This window comes from Platalea leucorodia, assembly GCF_965183815.1.
Source record: "Platalea leucorodia genome assembly, chromosome: 9".
Taxonomy (NCBI): Eukaryota; Metazoa; Chordata; class Aves; order Pelecaniformes; family Threskiornithidae; genus Platalea; species Platalea leucorodia.
The window spans coordinates 44587782-44604411 of record NC_138831.1 but is presented as its reverse complement, the minus strand read 5'-3'; the positions used below and the strand labels follow the sequence as shown (position 1 = coordinate 44604411).

At 44.6% G+C, this 16630-nt stretch overlaps 1 protein-coding gene across 1 annotated transcript in view; it reads right to left on the bottom strand.

The window, feature by feature from the left end:
• SLCO3A1 (solute carrier organic anion transporter family member 3A1) overlaps positions 1-16630 on the bottom strand; it is a gene marked incomplete at its 5' end in the record, with an annotated part of 144242 nt that overhangs the window by 104735 nt on the left and 22877 nt on the right. The window contains one exon of the mRNA XM_082321213.1: positions 14396-14861. Within this exon, the coding sequence (XP_082177339.1) occupies positions 14396-14861 (466 nt within the window). The remainder of the gene's footprint in view (positions 1-14395; positions 14862-16630) is intronic.

Below are 16630 nucleotides of genomic sequence, written 5' to 3'. Positions count from 1 at the left end.
ATTTCTCTGTCTCAGCAGGGGAATGGGACAGAAGTCCAGTAGACAACACGAAGAAATGCTCCTCAGGCAGGAATCGGAGTCAATGCTTGGGAAGTGCCTGGATAACACAAAGTGCAGATCACGGCTACAGAAGCCTGGTTTGCAATGTGTTCTTTCATACAATGGTAGAAAGCCCCACTCGTACCAGCAGGGAAGAATGTGAAAGTACAGCCATCCTACTAGCAACTTTGTGGTGGGTAAACTCACTGCAAACTGTTAAAAAAACCCAACAAACTTGTGAGTTTGCTGTACCTGTCATTCCCAGAGCCTCAAGTCAAACAGAGGTGCTTTTTGATGAGCTGCTGACAGCTAATTTGTTCAAGGTCTGCATTTTGTTTGAAAAGCCCAACATCCCCAGCATGAAAAGCAACAATGTTTTCCTTGGGTCAGCAAAACAGGGCAAGTGCAGCTTTGATTTTCCACCCTAAGCCTAGATGGGGGAGGCACGGCTCCCACTCAGAGGCACAAGTACTCTCAGCCACACGGCTGGGAATGAGTTTTGGCCTGTAGCTGTATAACATCATCCAATTCACAGTTGGAGGTTTCCCAGTTAATAAAATGGCCGTATGGGGCATTAAAAAACAAAACCAAAAAATGAAAGCATTTCCTTCCTTCGCCATCTCCAATCTCAAAAATCCCTGCAAAAAATGCCAGCCAAAAAGTAAAACAGCAGTCAGTGGTACTCCTGAAATTCAAGAATGCCTTTTTTTTTTTTCTTACGAGCTTTTTACTCAGTGCAAGTGTTATCAGCACCTTTGATCACTGTGCTATGGGCAGAAGACAAATAATGATGGGTTGGAAGCAATAATTAGCATCTTCAGTAAACACTGGGATCTCTTTGGGAACAAGGCTCCTAGCACACTCGCTTCCCCTCCTGACACCACCCGCGCCCGCCATCAAAACACAATGTTTATTCACAAAACAAGCTTGCTTTGCAAGAAAATGGAGACCACGTGCGTCCTGTGGTCTAGGAGGAGGCACACAGCAATGCTCTTGAGAATCGCCAAAAAATTGTGATCCAGAAAGGCAACATTTAGCCCAGATTCTATTTAAACACCTAATTCCCATAGTTATTGATTAAAATAAAGAGACTGAATTTGAATATAAATTAAAGAGCCTTTTGATGTGAGGATCCAGGCTTCTGTAGACTTAATGGAGATGGTCCATACCTCGTTGCTCCTGTATCGGCTTAGCTCCTGTCTTAACTCTAGTTGCTTCGATACCTGCCCCCCCCAGCCTTAATATGCTGCTGCTGATCCCTACACTCCACCTCCCCACTTCTCCTTACTTTTGCCAACATCCTTATTCTTGCCTTTGCTGAACACATGCAGATTTCCCAAATCCTCACCCCATCCTAAGTCACCTCCAACAGCTCCCTAGTGCACTGTAGATTCAATTTCAAATTGCCTTCCTGGGCTGCGGTAAGCAGCAAGGACTTTCTCGAGCATATCCTTATCCAGTGCTACACCTCCTTGCTTGCTGCCTCCTCCCTCTGTTCCTCTGGCTCAGCTCTAGAATTTACTGTCCCTCCAGGGCTAATAAAGCCCAAACTTGCTGATTTTAAGGCACAGAGTAAGTCTCATCTGTTTACTCAGACTTGGAATACCACAGGACAGTGAGATTGATTTCTTCAGAAAGCTTCACTCGAGCTGCTCTATTCTCCACATTACTATGGTTCTGGGAGGTGCAGAATGTGAGACGAACTCAAGGAGCTACACATGGGAGCATTTTATCCAGTAACACTGGAGAGCAGCAGAACTTCATTTTCACTTCTCTTGTTTATCTGAAATTTTCACTTCAACAGGTCTTTTATCCATCGGCAAAACCCATTTAAGACTACATTTTTCACCTAGCAGGATGCCCTGCCCTAATCTTTGCCAGCTGCACCAACCTGTGCCTTATCCCCCCCACGTCAGTACACTTTCTCACCAGTCCCAGGAATTACAGGAGCACTCCTATCAGTGGTGGGATGTGGCAAAGCCTTAAAGCCAAAATCCTAAGCATCCAGGCAAGAAAGTTACAGACTTGGGAAGAAAAATGCACAACCTAACTAGGAGATGAGAAAAGCCACAAGGAACTGTGGAATTCATTGCCATTTCTGTTGCACAGGCCATAACCGAGCTTCAAAAGTGACTGGACAAGTCCAGGGCACACATCTCCTGCGCTGGTGGCTCCGGCAAGCAGGTTATGGAGCAGCGTGGAGCCTGACTGTCCTCAACCTGCTTCTTGCACCTCACTGACCACTATGCAAAGACAGTGTTGGTCTCAGTTTAATTATCCAACTCTTGGAGACAAATTAAACATAGTTTGCAGAGGTGGAGCAGGCTAGAGCTAGCAGACAAGAAGCCAGGACCATTAACCTCTCTGACACTGAAAAGGAAGGAATGTCTGCACCCATGGAAGATACATTGCTTTGCAGGAATGCAGTGAAATGTTTTAGGTCTCAGAGCAATTGCAGAGCACTGGAGCCAGAATTCCTGGGGTCTATTCTCACCCTCCTGCTAACTTGTTTTATAACCCTGGAGACATTGCTGGAGTAAGAGTATTTGTTTAACCCATGCTTAACTTGAGTTTTGCTACTAGTTATAAATCAAGTACCTCCAGGATACTAAGCACCTAACGAGGTGTGGTATCCAGTTACAGAAGAGACCGGGTTTCCATTTGATACATAATTCTCATCAACGCAGGAAGGCAAGCAAGGCTTGGAGAGATGAGAACCATATTTCACCAGATCAGGTGACAGCTGGGAAACAAAAAGTAAATCCTTAAGTATGATTAGTCACACTGGTCAGAACAAGATCCACCAAGCATGAACATGTGTGTTTTCCAGCTGCCTCAGCTGATCAAATAGAAAGTGTTATCTCTCCCTACAAACCTCTTACCCTCTGGCACCTGTAGGAAACTCTTCACAGCTTACACAGAACTACTGCAAATAGTTTAGTTTCCTGCAATGCTGCTTCTTGCACAGTCTACAACGCAGCGTGCTTGTCTACCACCAGTACCAGAACAGCGTGCTTTTACAGAGGACATAAATGAAGATATGCGTTGACATAAAACAAAAGTGCCGTAAAACATCTTTACACTTGAATTGCAGGAATGTGAGTTTTTATGTAAAACGCGGAGGGGGAATATTGAACACACACACACACACACACACACACACACCCTACACAACAAAACCAATGAGTGCCCAAAACAAACAGAAAGCTAAGAGGCAACCCACAGCTGAGGACAGGAAAGCATTAGTCAATGCTCAAGACACCTTGGCAGCATGGCCAGGGTACTTCGTAACTCACTTCTTGCACGCCACCGCCCCTTTCAGTCCCCCCAGCACACAGTTTATAACCCTGCAGAGGGAAAGCTTTCTCTAACAAGTATTATTCTTTTGATGATCAGTTGATTGAATTAGGACATCCATATGTTGTTAGCTGATGGCTAACAAGATACAGGTGGTCTTTCATCACAAGGGTAATTGGTCTCTGCAGCAATGACTAATACAGCAAAGTTGTCCCAGTTGTCTTTTCCCCCCCCCAAATATTATTGCTTTCCAACTCTAATAAGCAGTATCACTGTCTTGTACAAATAGTTACAGCAGGAATGGTTTGTCCAACACTGAGGATAGGAATGTACAGAAAACCACAGGGAAAAAGCAAGGTAAGCAGATGGAGATAGGGAGGAAAGAACTGGTGCACAGTGTGCATTTTGCTCTTCTACCTGTTTGAACTCTTGAATTTCCACTACTGCTTTGATCTGCTGCCTTTGGCCAGATCCTGCACCTTGTAATAGAGGCAGTGTTGTTCAGCTGCAGTGAAATGCTCTGAGGTATTAAGTCAAAGAGCAACGTGACATGCTGTTAACACCTACCCAAGAAACTATTTAAATCCTCACATTTTAATTAGTTAATAAAGGGCCACATTTGGATAGCCTCCTCCAGACAAAATCCCTATTACTGAAATCAAAAGGGGACTTAGTGAGAGCAGGCCTCCCTCTAAGGAAAAGCCAAATACCTCATTAGCAGCACAGTTAAGGAAATGGCTGTACCTTGGCAGAAAGAAATCTGCAAAAAGAACTTCCAAGTGCTTTCAAAAGACCAAAGTTCGAAGGAGCAATTTTGGGGCCAGACCCCAAACTTGGAGAAGGCAAAGCCAAAATGATTTGTCCAAAGCCAAGGGGAAAGCTCCCAGCTCAATAATCCCAGAGCAGCCAAGCAGAGGCCTTCTGCAGCCCTGCGGCTCTTCTCCAGCAGCGTGGGCTCTCCAAGCCTCCCCTTCCCCACGCAGGACCGCCATGCCCACGGCATGCAGTGCTCCCCAGCCACGCACTGGATGCATTCAGCTGCCAGAGCCACACCAGCAGCAGCTGGAGGGGATCGACCTACAGTGCAAAAAGCTCATCCCTTCCCATGGTTTACCGCCCTGCAGATTGCCTCCACACTGCCCACATGAAAAAAAAAAAAAAATAAGCAGGTCAAAAAGCCTCGGGTTTACTCCCAGGGTGAACCAAACCCTATACGTGAAAGGAGAACATCATTGTTGCCCTGTACTGTTTTCAGCCAGAGCTTCTGGGATGCAGCTCATGGCCAATTTCACCTTTCTCAAGCTCAGTTTAGGTCCTTTACTCAGCGTTTTGCTTGTGGCAGCAGAGCTGGTTTGGAAGACGCAGCGACTGACAGCTGTGAAGTGACAGGTCAGCCAGTGGGGAAACACCTTGGCACCAGCGCAGCGGCGGCCTTCCCGCCAGCAGAGCGGATGGGGCTCTAAAATAAGTAGGCAGATCTTCGGGAGGTTAAATCCCAGCACCAGGCCCCTGGTGAGAAGTCTGCCAGATGAGAGGTTTTAAGTTTGCTGCTGATCCCGTGCATACACTGCCTTCCCCCCGAGGCCATGCACCACACCAGGGAAGGGCTCTCACCCCACAGGCTCTCCTAAACAGCTTATGAAGGCGACCAAGCAGCACGTCAAGGAATTTTGTAGGTTTTTTGCAAGATGCCCACCACTCACTGCCACAGTTTTTCCTCCAGGCTGGTCCACCAGGGCTAATCAGACATTTCTAGTTATTGAGACTGCGCTGATGTCTCCACAGCAGCTCTGCCCTGGGCCTCACAGAACAGGTACTATTGGGCTGTCTCACACCCTTGATTCACGTCACAGCTGTTCCTCTGGTGTTAACGCCATTAATTTTTAATTGTTCAGGTTCGCACACTGAACCTGTCACATTGGTCGGGCACCTGTTGGATGTCTCATGCCAGTTACACACACAGCCTTGAAGAAAGTCTCATCCAGGGCCTGATCTGCCGTCACTCCTTGATGCCCCTCACAGCCTCTGGGAAAAGCTTGTCCTGCCCCGTTCCCCAGATCCCCGAAGGAGATCAGCTGCCTTTCGGCTGCTACGTCGGGCAGCGACCTGCGGAGAGCCGCCAAGGCACGGCAAACCAGTCACGATAAAAATACAACCTAACAGCAGCTTTGGCAGCCGAGCGCTGCCAGGCCCCATGTGTCAACAGGCCCGTGTGCTTGTGTCGTGGCACTGCTTGGGACTTTGCAAAAAACAAACACTTTTTAGAGGTTACTCAGATAGCACCTATCTGGCACCCAAAGGGTGTGAACGTCGGCAGGCCTGGCACCCAGCTCAAACCTGCAGCAACCTCTCCACAGGGCAAAATAATTTGTTTGAGTACCTCGCCCAGCCACAGAAGAGGCAGTTGTGAAAGAGTGAAAGCAGGAGCTTGTGCAAAGGGGTTTTGTGTTCTCCTATACATCCAGATAAGCATCTTGTCCTGCAGATAACTGAGTAACAGCCAGCCGCAGGTGGGGAGGTATAAAGCCAGGCCGGCCAGCTTCCCCTGCGGCTCACAACACGGTGGACATCGCCAAGAGCAGCAGCTCTGAAGCCCTGGTAGCATTGGGCAGTATGTTTGTATCAGGATATACAATAAAGCAGTAACTTTTTGCAACTTCAAGGCAGTGATTATCTAAAAGATACACTACTTCAGGTCACTGCCCTTTTTTGTTGCAAGGTCACAGTGGTACAGCAAAATTCGTGAAAGCCGTCTCTTGCTCCCTTGGCTGAGGAAGAGTGGGATAATCATTTCTGACAAGTCTTTAAATATTCTCCATACCAAATTCTTTGTTACAGTAGGAGAAAAGGACAACACAAGACTCAGTATCACGCAACGAGACTTTCACCACTGCTTTGCGGCCAGTGCCCTGATTCATGCTGGCGAAGGGGCAGATCCTGTGCTTTGTCCTGCCATGGGAAGGCACACGCCAAACCCAGCTCCAAGTGTCCTCAGTGCCAGCCCGTAAACTGGGACCAAAACATCTGGAGGCTCCTTATGTGCAATGAGTTAGGGAGTCTAAGTCAAATTCCCAGGAGAAGGGGGCAAGACTGACAGCACACGCCAGCTCGCTTCCACTTGCGCCATCAAGCAGGTACAATACAGCCTTCAGCTCTTGACATGGGCAACTCAGCACCTTCCAATCTATTTAATTAATTTTATGAACCTTAGGACTAATATATACCGTCCTCTGTATGTCTGTCATTTAAGTGACAAGGACACTGCTTTGAAGAGGCTGTCCCAGGAATGATGTACCTCACTAGCCTCTCCCAGCTGATGACTGTTTTAAATACACTACAGAAAGAAACCAACATGCTCAAAAAACTTAAAATTTTTACAAGGCACCAGAGTCAGCAAATCCCAATTAAGCCAAAAATCAGCTGCAGAGTACACAGAGAGCACAGAGTAACGTGGAAACAGCTCCCACCCTCAATATGCTCTCACACAAAGTCATTTGTGTTGGACTCAAGCTTTATTTACTCAGCTCATGACAAAAAAAGCTGCTAGCAGAAGGTTAAGGTAACTGGAGCAATTGCTGTAAAATAATGGAGCCCATAGGAGTTACAACTTTGTGCATATATACGTTTAATTGAATAAATACATCCATTCAGCTACTGCCTTTCACAACTCAGCTTTCCTGCCTGCAGTGGGGAAGGTTATTCCCATTAATTGATTATTGTTACTGCTCTAATACACCCTACACACTTGTTTATGTTTCCATTTAATTTTCCAGGATATTACCACTGGCACTGTAAAAGGGGACATGTGTAACCGAGCCAGCCCCGCTGACACGCAGCAAATGAGAACACAGATCTCTCCCCAAAGGGGAATAATTATAAAAGGCTGCAGGTTATCAATGGATCAGTGGGTTCGCCCAGCGTAGTTAATACCAGTATATCCACGTGAAGCCATGCAATTTAATCTGATCACAGCTAGTCCACGGGGAAGACAACCCAGTGAATCTGATGCAAAGACACTTTCCAATAACGAACAGGCATCAACAGCACTCATGCTGGCAACAGCACTCCTTTTAGTTTAGTGTTAATACCGTGTCTTTCTCAGCCCCTTGGAGACTGTGGAAGAAAGGAAAGGCTCTCCAAACCACCCGTAGGAGGATGCATTTACCAAACAAAACAACTACAAAATTCCATCAAGTCTTTAGGCTAAAAATATTACATACCTATAAAACCGCGTATACCAGCAAGGAGAAAAGCAATTATCATCTGGAAAAAGTGCTCATGCCCCGCAAGTGCATGTGCCCATATGGAGGTGGACGACTCACCAAGCAGCTTGTGGGTATTGAGTGGGCACACAGAGGAAACACAACAGATAGGAAATCAGCTAAGATCCTCTATAGAAGACCTACTAGAAGCAGGCTTTAAAAGGAAAAGAGTTAAGGAAAGCACAAGGCTGGCAGAGCCTTAGTGGGTGAGCTCAGAGAAGCAGGTTCCAGCAAGAAGGGCTAATGAGAAAAGTACCCATGTTGTCTGCAGACCACAAATGAGCACACAAGGAAGGAGTACGGCCAAGTGGGAAAGGCTGTGAGCAGTGAAAGGGAAGCAGCCAGGATGGGCAGCTGTACAGACCTCTCAAGCGGGTCCTAAGGACCTTCCAATCAATACACATCAACGGAGGGCCTCAAGAGGCTGGTGATACGACCTGTATGCTATAAACAAACAATTATTCCACTTGCTATGGTTTAGAAATGTAGGTTCAAAGCTACCCTTCAAGGAATTTGAGAAATTTGCAAAGGGTAAGACTGAGCAAAATGCATTCATCCTCCATGCAAGAGACTTTTCAGAAGTTAGAGACAAAATTAGCAAGCAGCTACTGGAAACCTAAGTGAACTTCTTGACAGGGGGGGGGGGGGAAGAAAAAAAAAAATCACAGAATGAAAAAAATATTCTACAGAATTGGGAAGGGACAGAAACAATGCCCATCTCAACACATTTTTGTGGGTACCCAGGGTCCTCGCTAACTTTACACAGAACCCATCACACTGTAGATATCAGGCTATGTAAAAAAGAGAATAGATTTCCAGCATGAAAGCCAAACATCTGCAAAATGTGCTCTTTCAGCTCCAAAGTATTCACGTTTCTCAGAATTATGTGGTGTGTCCCTCAGGAAACAGAATTCTGAAAGCTTCAAAAACAGGGAGACGTTTGCTGTTATGAAAGGTGCTGTCACTGACTGCCCATTCTACAGTCCTTCAAATATAATAAGTTACATACAAGAATACTGGTTAGACAGTGGGGGTACATCCTGCGGAGGGTTGGGGTTTTCAACTCGCTGATTTCTATGGCTTTTTCTTTAATGGCATTGAACACTTTCACTTTTGTTTATAAAATCAGAAACCCCATTTCCTTTTTTTAATATTTTTTTTTTTTTTAGTATTTATTACGTATATTACCGTTCACCAATATCAGATACACAGTAGATTAATGGTTTCAAAATTCACAGCAACTGCTTAGCTTACCAACATGAGTTTCCTAACAGAAATCCAAGTACTATTTCTTTGTATTGCTACGTACAAAACGTTGACTCAAACACTGACAATTTCAGCATCTCATGCTGATAACTTGCTATTAACTCACCACCATAGATACTAACTCTCAGATTTAATTCTTGTCAGTCGAGAAAATGTTTCTGCTTCTCCAAAACACAATGGCTGCTGTCATTTTGACTGACGTAAGCTACCATAAGTGATTTTTCAAATGGACAAATTTATCCCTGGAGACAGCAAGATTCCAACTAGGGCATGTTTGTCTTCCTCTGCAGCAAATCTTTGAGCTGGTGCTTAAAGCAAGCAAGAAAGCACCAGAAGCGAGTGTGAGCATTTCTCTACGACTGTCATGGCAAAACAAAAAGTGTTTCCACACATTTCATGCAAAATAACCCCACGCTGCTGAAAAGGTGAAAGTCAGCAGTGACAAGGCAGGGTCCCGTTCCCCTTACTGGGTTAGTCCCCATCTGGGCAGATGTGGAAAGAGAACACCATCCTGTTGACTTATCCTCTTACACGAAGGGTAACAGCTGGAACAACCATATCATAAACCAAAATGCACACAGAAAAGGCTGGACAGAAGCCTAGTAGATGAGACAGAAGAAAGCAGCTACAGACACATCCAGCAGTGCTGAGTTTTCTATTTTTCCATTCCTCTGCCCTGCCACAAGGCAGGCCAAGAACAGCTCTGTGCCCCTGAGCCCTCTACGCTCGAGCACACTCATCACTCGTCATCACTTACTCCTTGATGCAAGACTTGCCCCTTTTGGGATTTCCTCGAAGTCATTCTTCACGTTACAGCAGTTTCTGCAAGTCAGCAAGGAGTCTGAAGTGGTGGGTCCTGAACATGTGGGCTATGTGTCCATGAAGTTAAACACTGAGACAGCTTCAGCAAACTTAAAGAGAATCTCTGATGCATTAAAGATCAACACAGCATTCTTCTGAATGAGCCACACAATCTGGCAGTGCTCCCTCCAACATCAATATCAATTTCCTCCATCTACAGGAGACAGAATAATAGCAGCTTCCTCTATGTAATGCAGCCCTTAATTGTCCCAGATCAAATACTGGCTCTCAGAGGCTATTCATTCTGCTCTATAGGTAACCACGTCCTAGACAAGATGCAACAACTTTTATCAGCAAATGTTAAATGCTGCAGAAGGCCCAGAAGGCACGTGTGGAGACGGCTAATAACGTTAATCTACCACATCACTGCACTGGCTCTAACTGAGCACGCAAACCACTGCTGAGAGCAACGTGGGTACTCCAGTGACCAGAAAACACTTGCAAGTCCTTGTTTGTCTGAGAGGCAGCAAATCCATACAACCACTGTCAGATCAGGTTTTTTACCCTCCCCGTATCAGCTCCACGACGCCTCTGATCCCCCTCCTAATGACAAAGTCTTCATTGATTTCAACAGAACTCAGCAAGACCCAGCAGAAAATGAACTAAAGAAAAGAGGGAAATGTCAAGTGAGTCATTAGTGGGTGGAGAAAGGAACTGTGTAGTAAGTAGTCTTCAACATACATTTCCTCCTTTAAAATAAAGGATGCCACAAATTGAGGGGATCCTTTGACATTAGTGAAGCTGCAGCAATAATGAACCCTGCACAGTCTGCAGGGGTGAGGAATTCCTCCACTCACGGGGGTTACTTATGCCAAATGCCAATAACACACAGGTAAAATTAACTCGCTTGTTTGGAAACCTCAAGATGGGAGTTCAGGTCTTAAATGCAAGAGCAGACCCAAACAGAGAGAAGCAAGAAAACCAGCACCAAGACAGGTGGTTTTTCCCAACTTCAAACAGCTAAGAAAATTCCTTTATTATTTCAGCTTTTGGCTGCTATTGGCAACGTTATGACCTTTGTGTTGAGCAGGCGGTTGGATGCTGAAATGGGAGGAGAATGTATTTCTCATCATTAGCAGGAGCAGGCATGGTCCCGCTATCTAACCGTGTTACAGCTCAAATGTGTTGTTACAGCTCAAATGTGTTTTCTTTTGAACATCCTTTGGTGCGTACTTCCATGCATGCATCTTTTTGATTTGATTTGCCCTCGGTTACCACAACACAGCCCTTTTTCCTAGGGCTGGTTACTACAGCAACAGAATCTGTTTGAGTTTGGTAGCAACACATTGCAGGCATCAAAAAATCCACTATTAGCTCAAGAAACATGAAACTACATGTCAGCAGCCCATGCCACAGAGATATCTTCCTGTAATACCTCACCCATGTCTCTCTAATTATAAAACTCTATGAATCCCCACCTCCTTGGCAGAGCACAAGCCTGAGGAACCTGTCTTCAAAGGATGCACATCAGAGGTGCACTGCCCACCACCTCCTGTGTGCCTGTCACTGCAGAGAAACCACAACGAGCCAGATTTGATGGACTTCATGGCCAGAAATGTATTATATTCCACAGATGCTGTTACTTGATCTAGCAGTTAAAGCCAGAGTTTCACTTTAGATTCCATATGGTATCACATCTGCATTCTTCTGCACACACGTATAAGTACTAATACAAAAAGAAGAGGGGTTGGGGGGGTGTTCTTTGGTTTTGGGAGTGGGTTTGTTTTGTTTTTTTTTTAAATTAGAGGAGTCTTCCTGTATTGTCATTTCACCGCAAAGAGACTGCATTAGATATTATACTAAGTTACTCCACGGAACTCTTGCACAACTCAGAAGGAAGGAAAAAAACTCTCAGTGCAGAGAGTTATTTCTATCTAATTCACTGCCTTGGGACACAAGAGAGTTTTTATTGCAGCAGGTGAACAATTACTAGTACTTAGCTGTCAGGTGAGAGACTCCTTCTCCCCCCCCCCCCAGCAACAATACAGCCCAAATGCAGCATATACGTACTCGACGTTAGCAATATACTAAAGACAGCATGGACCGGTCAATCTGATCATTTCTCAGCCGCAGCCAGCCACGATAGAAAGTACAGCCAGACTATTACTGCTGTTATTAATTAGTTTCTGTCCTGAGAGAACAACCTATGCCAGATTTGCTCCTAATTTAAACCGAGGGAACTTACCCAAAAACATTTTATCCGGTCACACACAGTGTAGCCCCTACTGAGTGAGTGTGCTATTATGAGAAAGCAAACTGATATAAATATAGCACAGTGACAGTATACACTCTGCAGTTATTTCCTCTGCGAAACAGAGAATGAAGTGGGTAAGCTGCTCAGCCAGCTTTCTGCTAAGGCCACTGAAAATTGCTTTGAGGACATCAACAAAAATAATCAGTTAAAGACAAATCTGAGCAAATAATTCTCAACATTTTAAACTGAGGAATTTGACCTCCTCTCAAGTAGTCACAAACCTAAGAAGACAGGTACATTTCCACCAGCTTCTTCTCCATTTATATTCATTCACAGAATAGATTTTTCTCCTGTAATTTTTTCCTGTTAGCTTTTATTTTTACTAGCCAAATTGACTGCAGGTTGATGTACGAATTAATCACCCCATATCTGAAAACCTTCTTGTGATGGGTAGGCTGGGACAGGGCAGATATTAAACTTCATTGTCGGTATGGCTGATTGGTTGAGTGTGCATACACATGCACTTTTCTACAACCCATAATTCATATGTAGAAGTTCAGATTATGATTTTCATAGCTAAAGCCAGTAAAGCAAACAGCCCCAAAATACTTGGGCTTTTTTTAAACTCTACATGTAGAAAGGAACAGGGTTAGAAGCATATGTCTGAAGGAAAAATAATGAAACAGCATATAGTAAGCAGAAATCATTTTCTGGCAGTATTTTCCCAGCTACAGTTGAACTGCCAACTTTAAAGAAGTTATTTTAGCATACAAGATGAATGTATCGCAGGAGCAAAAAGAATCACTCTCCCTAATCCTCCTCTCATGCACCCTCCTCAATCCTGCTCTCAGACATGAAGCATTGCTTAAAAATTGCCCATGGAACAGACTGAAAGAAGTTGCTGCTTCTCTATATCGTTATTTATAATAGATAATCTTAGAATCACTCTTAATTCCAGCTCATCATTTATAGTGTTGGCAAAGTTGCTCCAGTGAATTTAGTCTCATTATTCACCTTCGGGTTGTACAGTATCTTGTATTTTGTATATCATCCTGCTTTATCCAGTGGATCCCTCACAAGCACTCACAGAACCAGGTGAAGGGGAATAATGATCCAAGGACAAATCTAAATGCTGAGATATACTACAATTTTACAGCCAGTTACAGGAAAACATGGACACGCTTTGAATATGCAGAAGAACCTCTTTAAGTGAAGTAGCAATACACCCAGGAATGCCACAGCATGTTATATAGTTAGTCCTTTCAACAGGCCTCTGCAGTATCCCAAGGCATTGAACACCACTCAAAGTCAGCAGGACTGTTCAGCTTTACTGTCCGTGGTCATATCCTAGCTGCATTCAGTTACACTTAGGAACTTGATAAAAATGTCTTCCAAAAAAAAAAAAAAAACCAAACCAAACAAAAAAACCCCCACAAAAACAAACAAAAAAACCCACAAAAAAAACAGTAATGGGATCATCCATTCAGTTGAAAGTCACATCAAGACAAGGATGATGGGCCAAGTGCACAGAGTTTGGTTACTAGAAACTATACTAACAAGTGCAAAACGATCACATTAATGGCAGCACACTCTTCACCGATTTATTGCATTGGAGCAATTTATCTAGTGACAAGTCCTGCAGAAAAAAGAATGAGCCAAGCTGATAACTTTTTTCAGAGAACAACTTCACCCACAACATCCTCTTTAAACCTGCTGGAGAGGGTACCACTGCTGAGACCCATGAGCACTCTACCCCAATAACAGAGATGTTTCATTGGGTAACTGAAGCCAAATTTCGTATCTTAACCATCTGGAAGAAGTCTGCAACATGATCACCAGAATCATGAGTTCTACTTCAGGCTCACCATATCTCAAAATAGAGCTCACCAGCTTCCACATCCCATTCCGTTACAGGGATCACATTATCTGGGGTCCTGCCGCAGCACGCTGGGTCACCTACTCCTTAACAGGCACTTCCTTGCTAAAATGCGATGGCGGTAGTGACAGGACATGCATCTCCTCTCAGTCTCCTTATATGGCAACGATCACTCAAACACAGACAAATGCTTCAGAACAGGGAGGGAACTAGGGAATCTTGGCGGGGGGAATCATCATGTATGCCACTTGGAAATTCTTCAGCTAAAACTCAACCACAAGCCACCAATATCAGAATTTAAAGCAATCTGGGCAAACACAATAGAGGAAGTGAGCATCTTCTTAAATCTTCTTAATCATCCAGTAATAATCACCATGATTGTCAACCTTTACCGTCACTACAATACAAGCAAATATCACTGTGTTTCCCTGCTGCTTACAACTGCTTGGTGTAGAGACCCATGCCAAGTTACCTTCACAAGCATAGCAGCACATGAAGAAGAGGCCTCAAGGCATCCCTTCCACTGGCATCAAACAGAAAACAGGAGCGAAATGCCAGCCCACACGGAAAGCCTTCAGTGAAAAGTTCAGAGAGCCTTACCTATGTACAGGGAGGAATCTTTCCGCCTCACGTGGTCATCAATGTAGGAAACTCCCAGGGGCTGGACAGGGGTAGCACCAATGCCCAGGAGGACCTGTGCTCCAATGAGCAGCAAGTACATCATGTTGGTAGCAGTCCTATTCCTGCAGATAAGGTCCGGGTCTGGTCCCTCATCACTGGTGGACCCGTTGGCAGCACACACATCCCTCCCTTCAGCCCCCCAGCGTATTTCTCCTGATTCATATTCATACTGGTGGGTCAGAAATTCAGGCAACGCGGAAAGGAGGGCACCCAAGGCCATGACTATCCCTCCACATCCTATCAAGCGTGGCCGGTGTCCTCGGGCTCCAAAGTAGCTCACGAAGAGGATGAGGGCCAGGTTGCCAATCTCGAAGCTGCTGGCAATGACACCCACGTCAGCACTCTGAAGGTTGAATCGCCGCTCCAAGGTAGTTAAAACACTCACCTACAACAGAGAAATCCAGAGAAAATTACTGAAAGGGAATACAACCTGCCTTCTGTCCTCCCCGTATGTACTGCTAAAGCATAAGTTTCCTTGACTTTCCCTTGGAGCCAAACACATGCACATCAAGGATATCCAAATCACAGTATAGTAGTAGTTGACCTCCAAGCATGATCTGACTATTCAAATACAGCCACATCAGAAGGTCCTAATACCAAGTGACATTTCACAGCCTACCACCTGTCTGAGCACATGTTCACTTCCAAATTCCTGCATACATCAACGTATATTTTGGGTGCCTGCAGAGACCCATGACTCGATGCTTGGTTAGCCTCTCTGAGCTTCCTTTCCATTTGAATGCACAGCCTTCACATTGCAAACACTGTCCCGCAGATCTAAGGCACCAACCACACCAAGCCTCACGTCACGCCGGGCACCCAATCTTTCTCTTGGAATGAATCGCAGTTAGCCAGCAGCACAAAACCTTGTGGATACTTGGCTCGCACACCAGCACAAAAGGCCATCAAGTCAGTCAGAGACAGTGGTGCACAAACAGGCAATTTGGCCAGCATAGAAGGCTTCTATTAAAGTATATAAATAAAATGCTGATCAAAGGGTTTAAACTGTTTGTGGGTTAGTTAATGACTGGGATTGTCACTTACGGAATATTTTTGAGAAGACAGGCCAATTAAGGTTTACGTAGAAGATTTAAATCCACCACAAAGAAGGGAAGATTTAACAAATAGTGGTTATTTAACACTAAGAAGAGAGAAGCACATAAATAGTCTTCAAATATTTAACATTGCTGCAAAAAGGAATGACCTGTTCTTTGTATTCAAAATGGGCAGGACGAGAAGTGACAGGTTTAAACTGCCGCAGAGATGACTCAGGTTAAATACAAGGTGGGGAGAAACCAGACTTTTACTGGTAAGGATGGTGAAGCACTGAAATATGCTGCCTGGAGAGGCTGCAGAGGTCTTCAAAAGAGCATAGACCAGCATCTGTCAGGGAAGACACAGGTATGACTGATCTTGCCATAGGGCAGGAAGATGAACCAGATCATCTCTTGAGAGCTCTTCCAGTCTTGGTTACATGCTGCAATGAAACACAATGTGAACTTTCAGCAACAGTCATAGCACTGATCAGAGTATGAAGATGAAACATTAGACACCTCACTTGCTGTCATCCCTGCTCAAGGGAGACAACTCAGTGCATTCTCATGTCTACAGCAGTGTCCCCCTTATACAGAAAAAAAATAACAAAAGAAATCTTGAACATGTCACAGAAATGCCAAAAACTTTTACCTTGGATAAAAGACTATCTTGTTTTTCAGATTGCAAAAGATGAAGATATTTAAGGTTGTCCTAAAACAGGCAGGTTTCTCTATTAAAAAAAAAAAAAGTGATAAAGACCTCAGAGCAGAAGATAGCCCCTGGACAGAATAAAAATAGCCTCCCGCTGGAGGCACTGAAAATCTTTGCTGATAAACCTCACGAAGCAGGAGCCAGTCTGACCGACTTTAAAGTATTCTGACAGCAGCCCTTCTCCGGAGGCAGTTAGCCTCCATTAGGGTACACCAGGGCACAGTTGGACAAAGACAGCCCCATCGGCAACAAAATGGAAAAATGGAAACAACCCACTTCTGCTGCTTTGCATAAGCAAAAGCTCCCAAACCTGACCCTGATAAGTGTTCAAGTCAGATCTCCAAAACTGAGTTGTTTTAATGATTTCTGAAAATTCAGCCTTCATCCCATACAGGCAGTTATCATTTT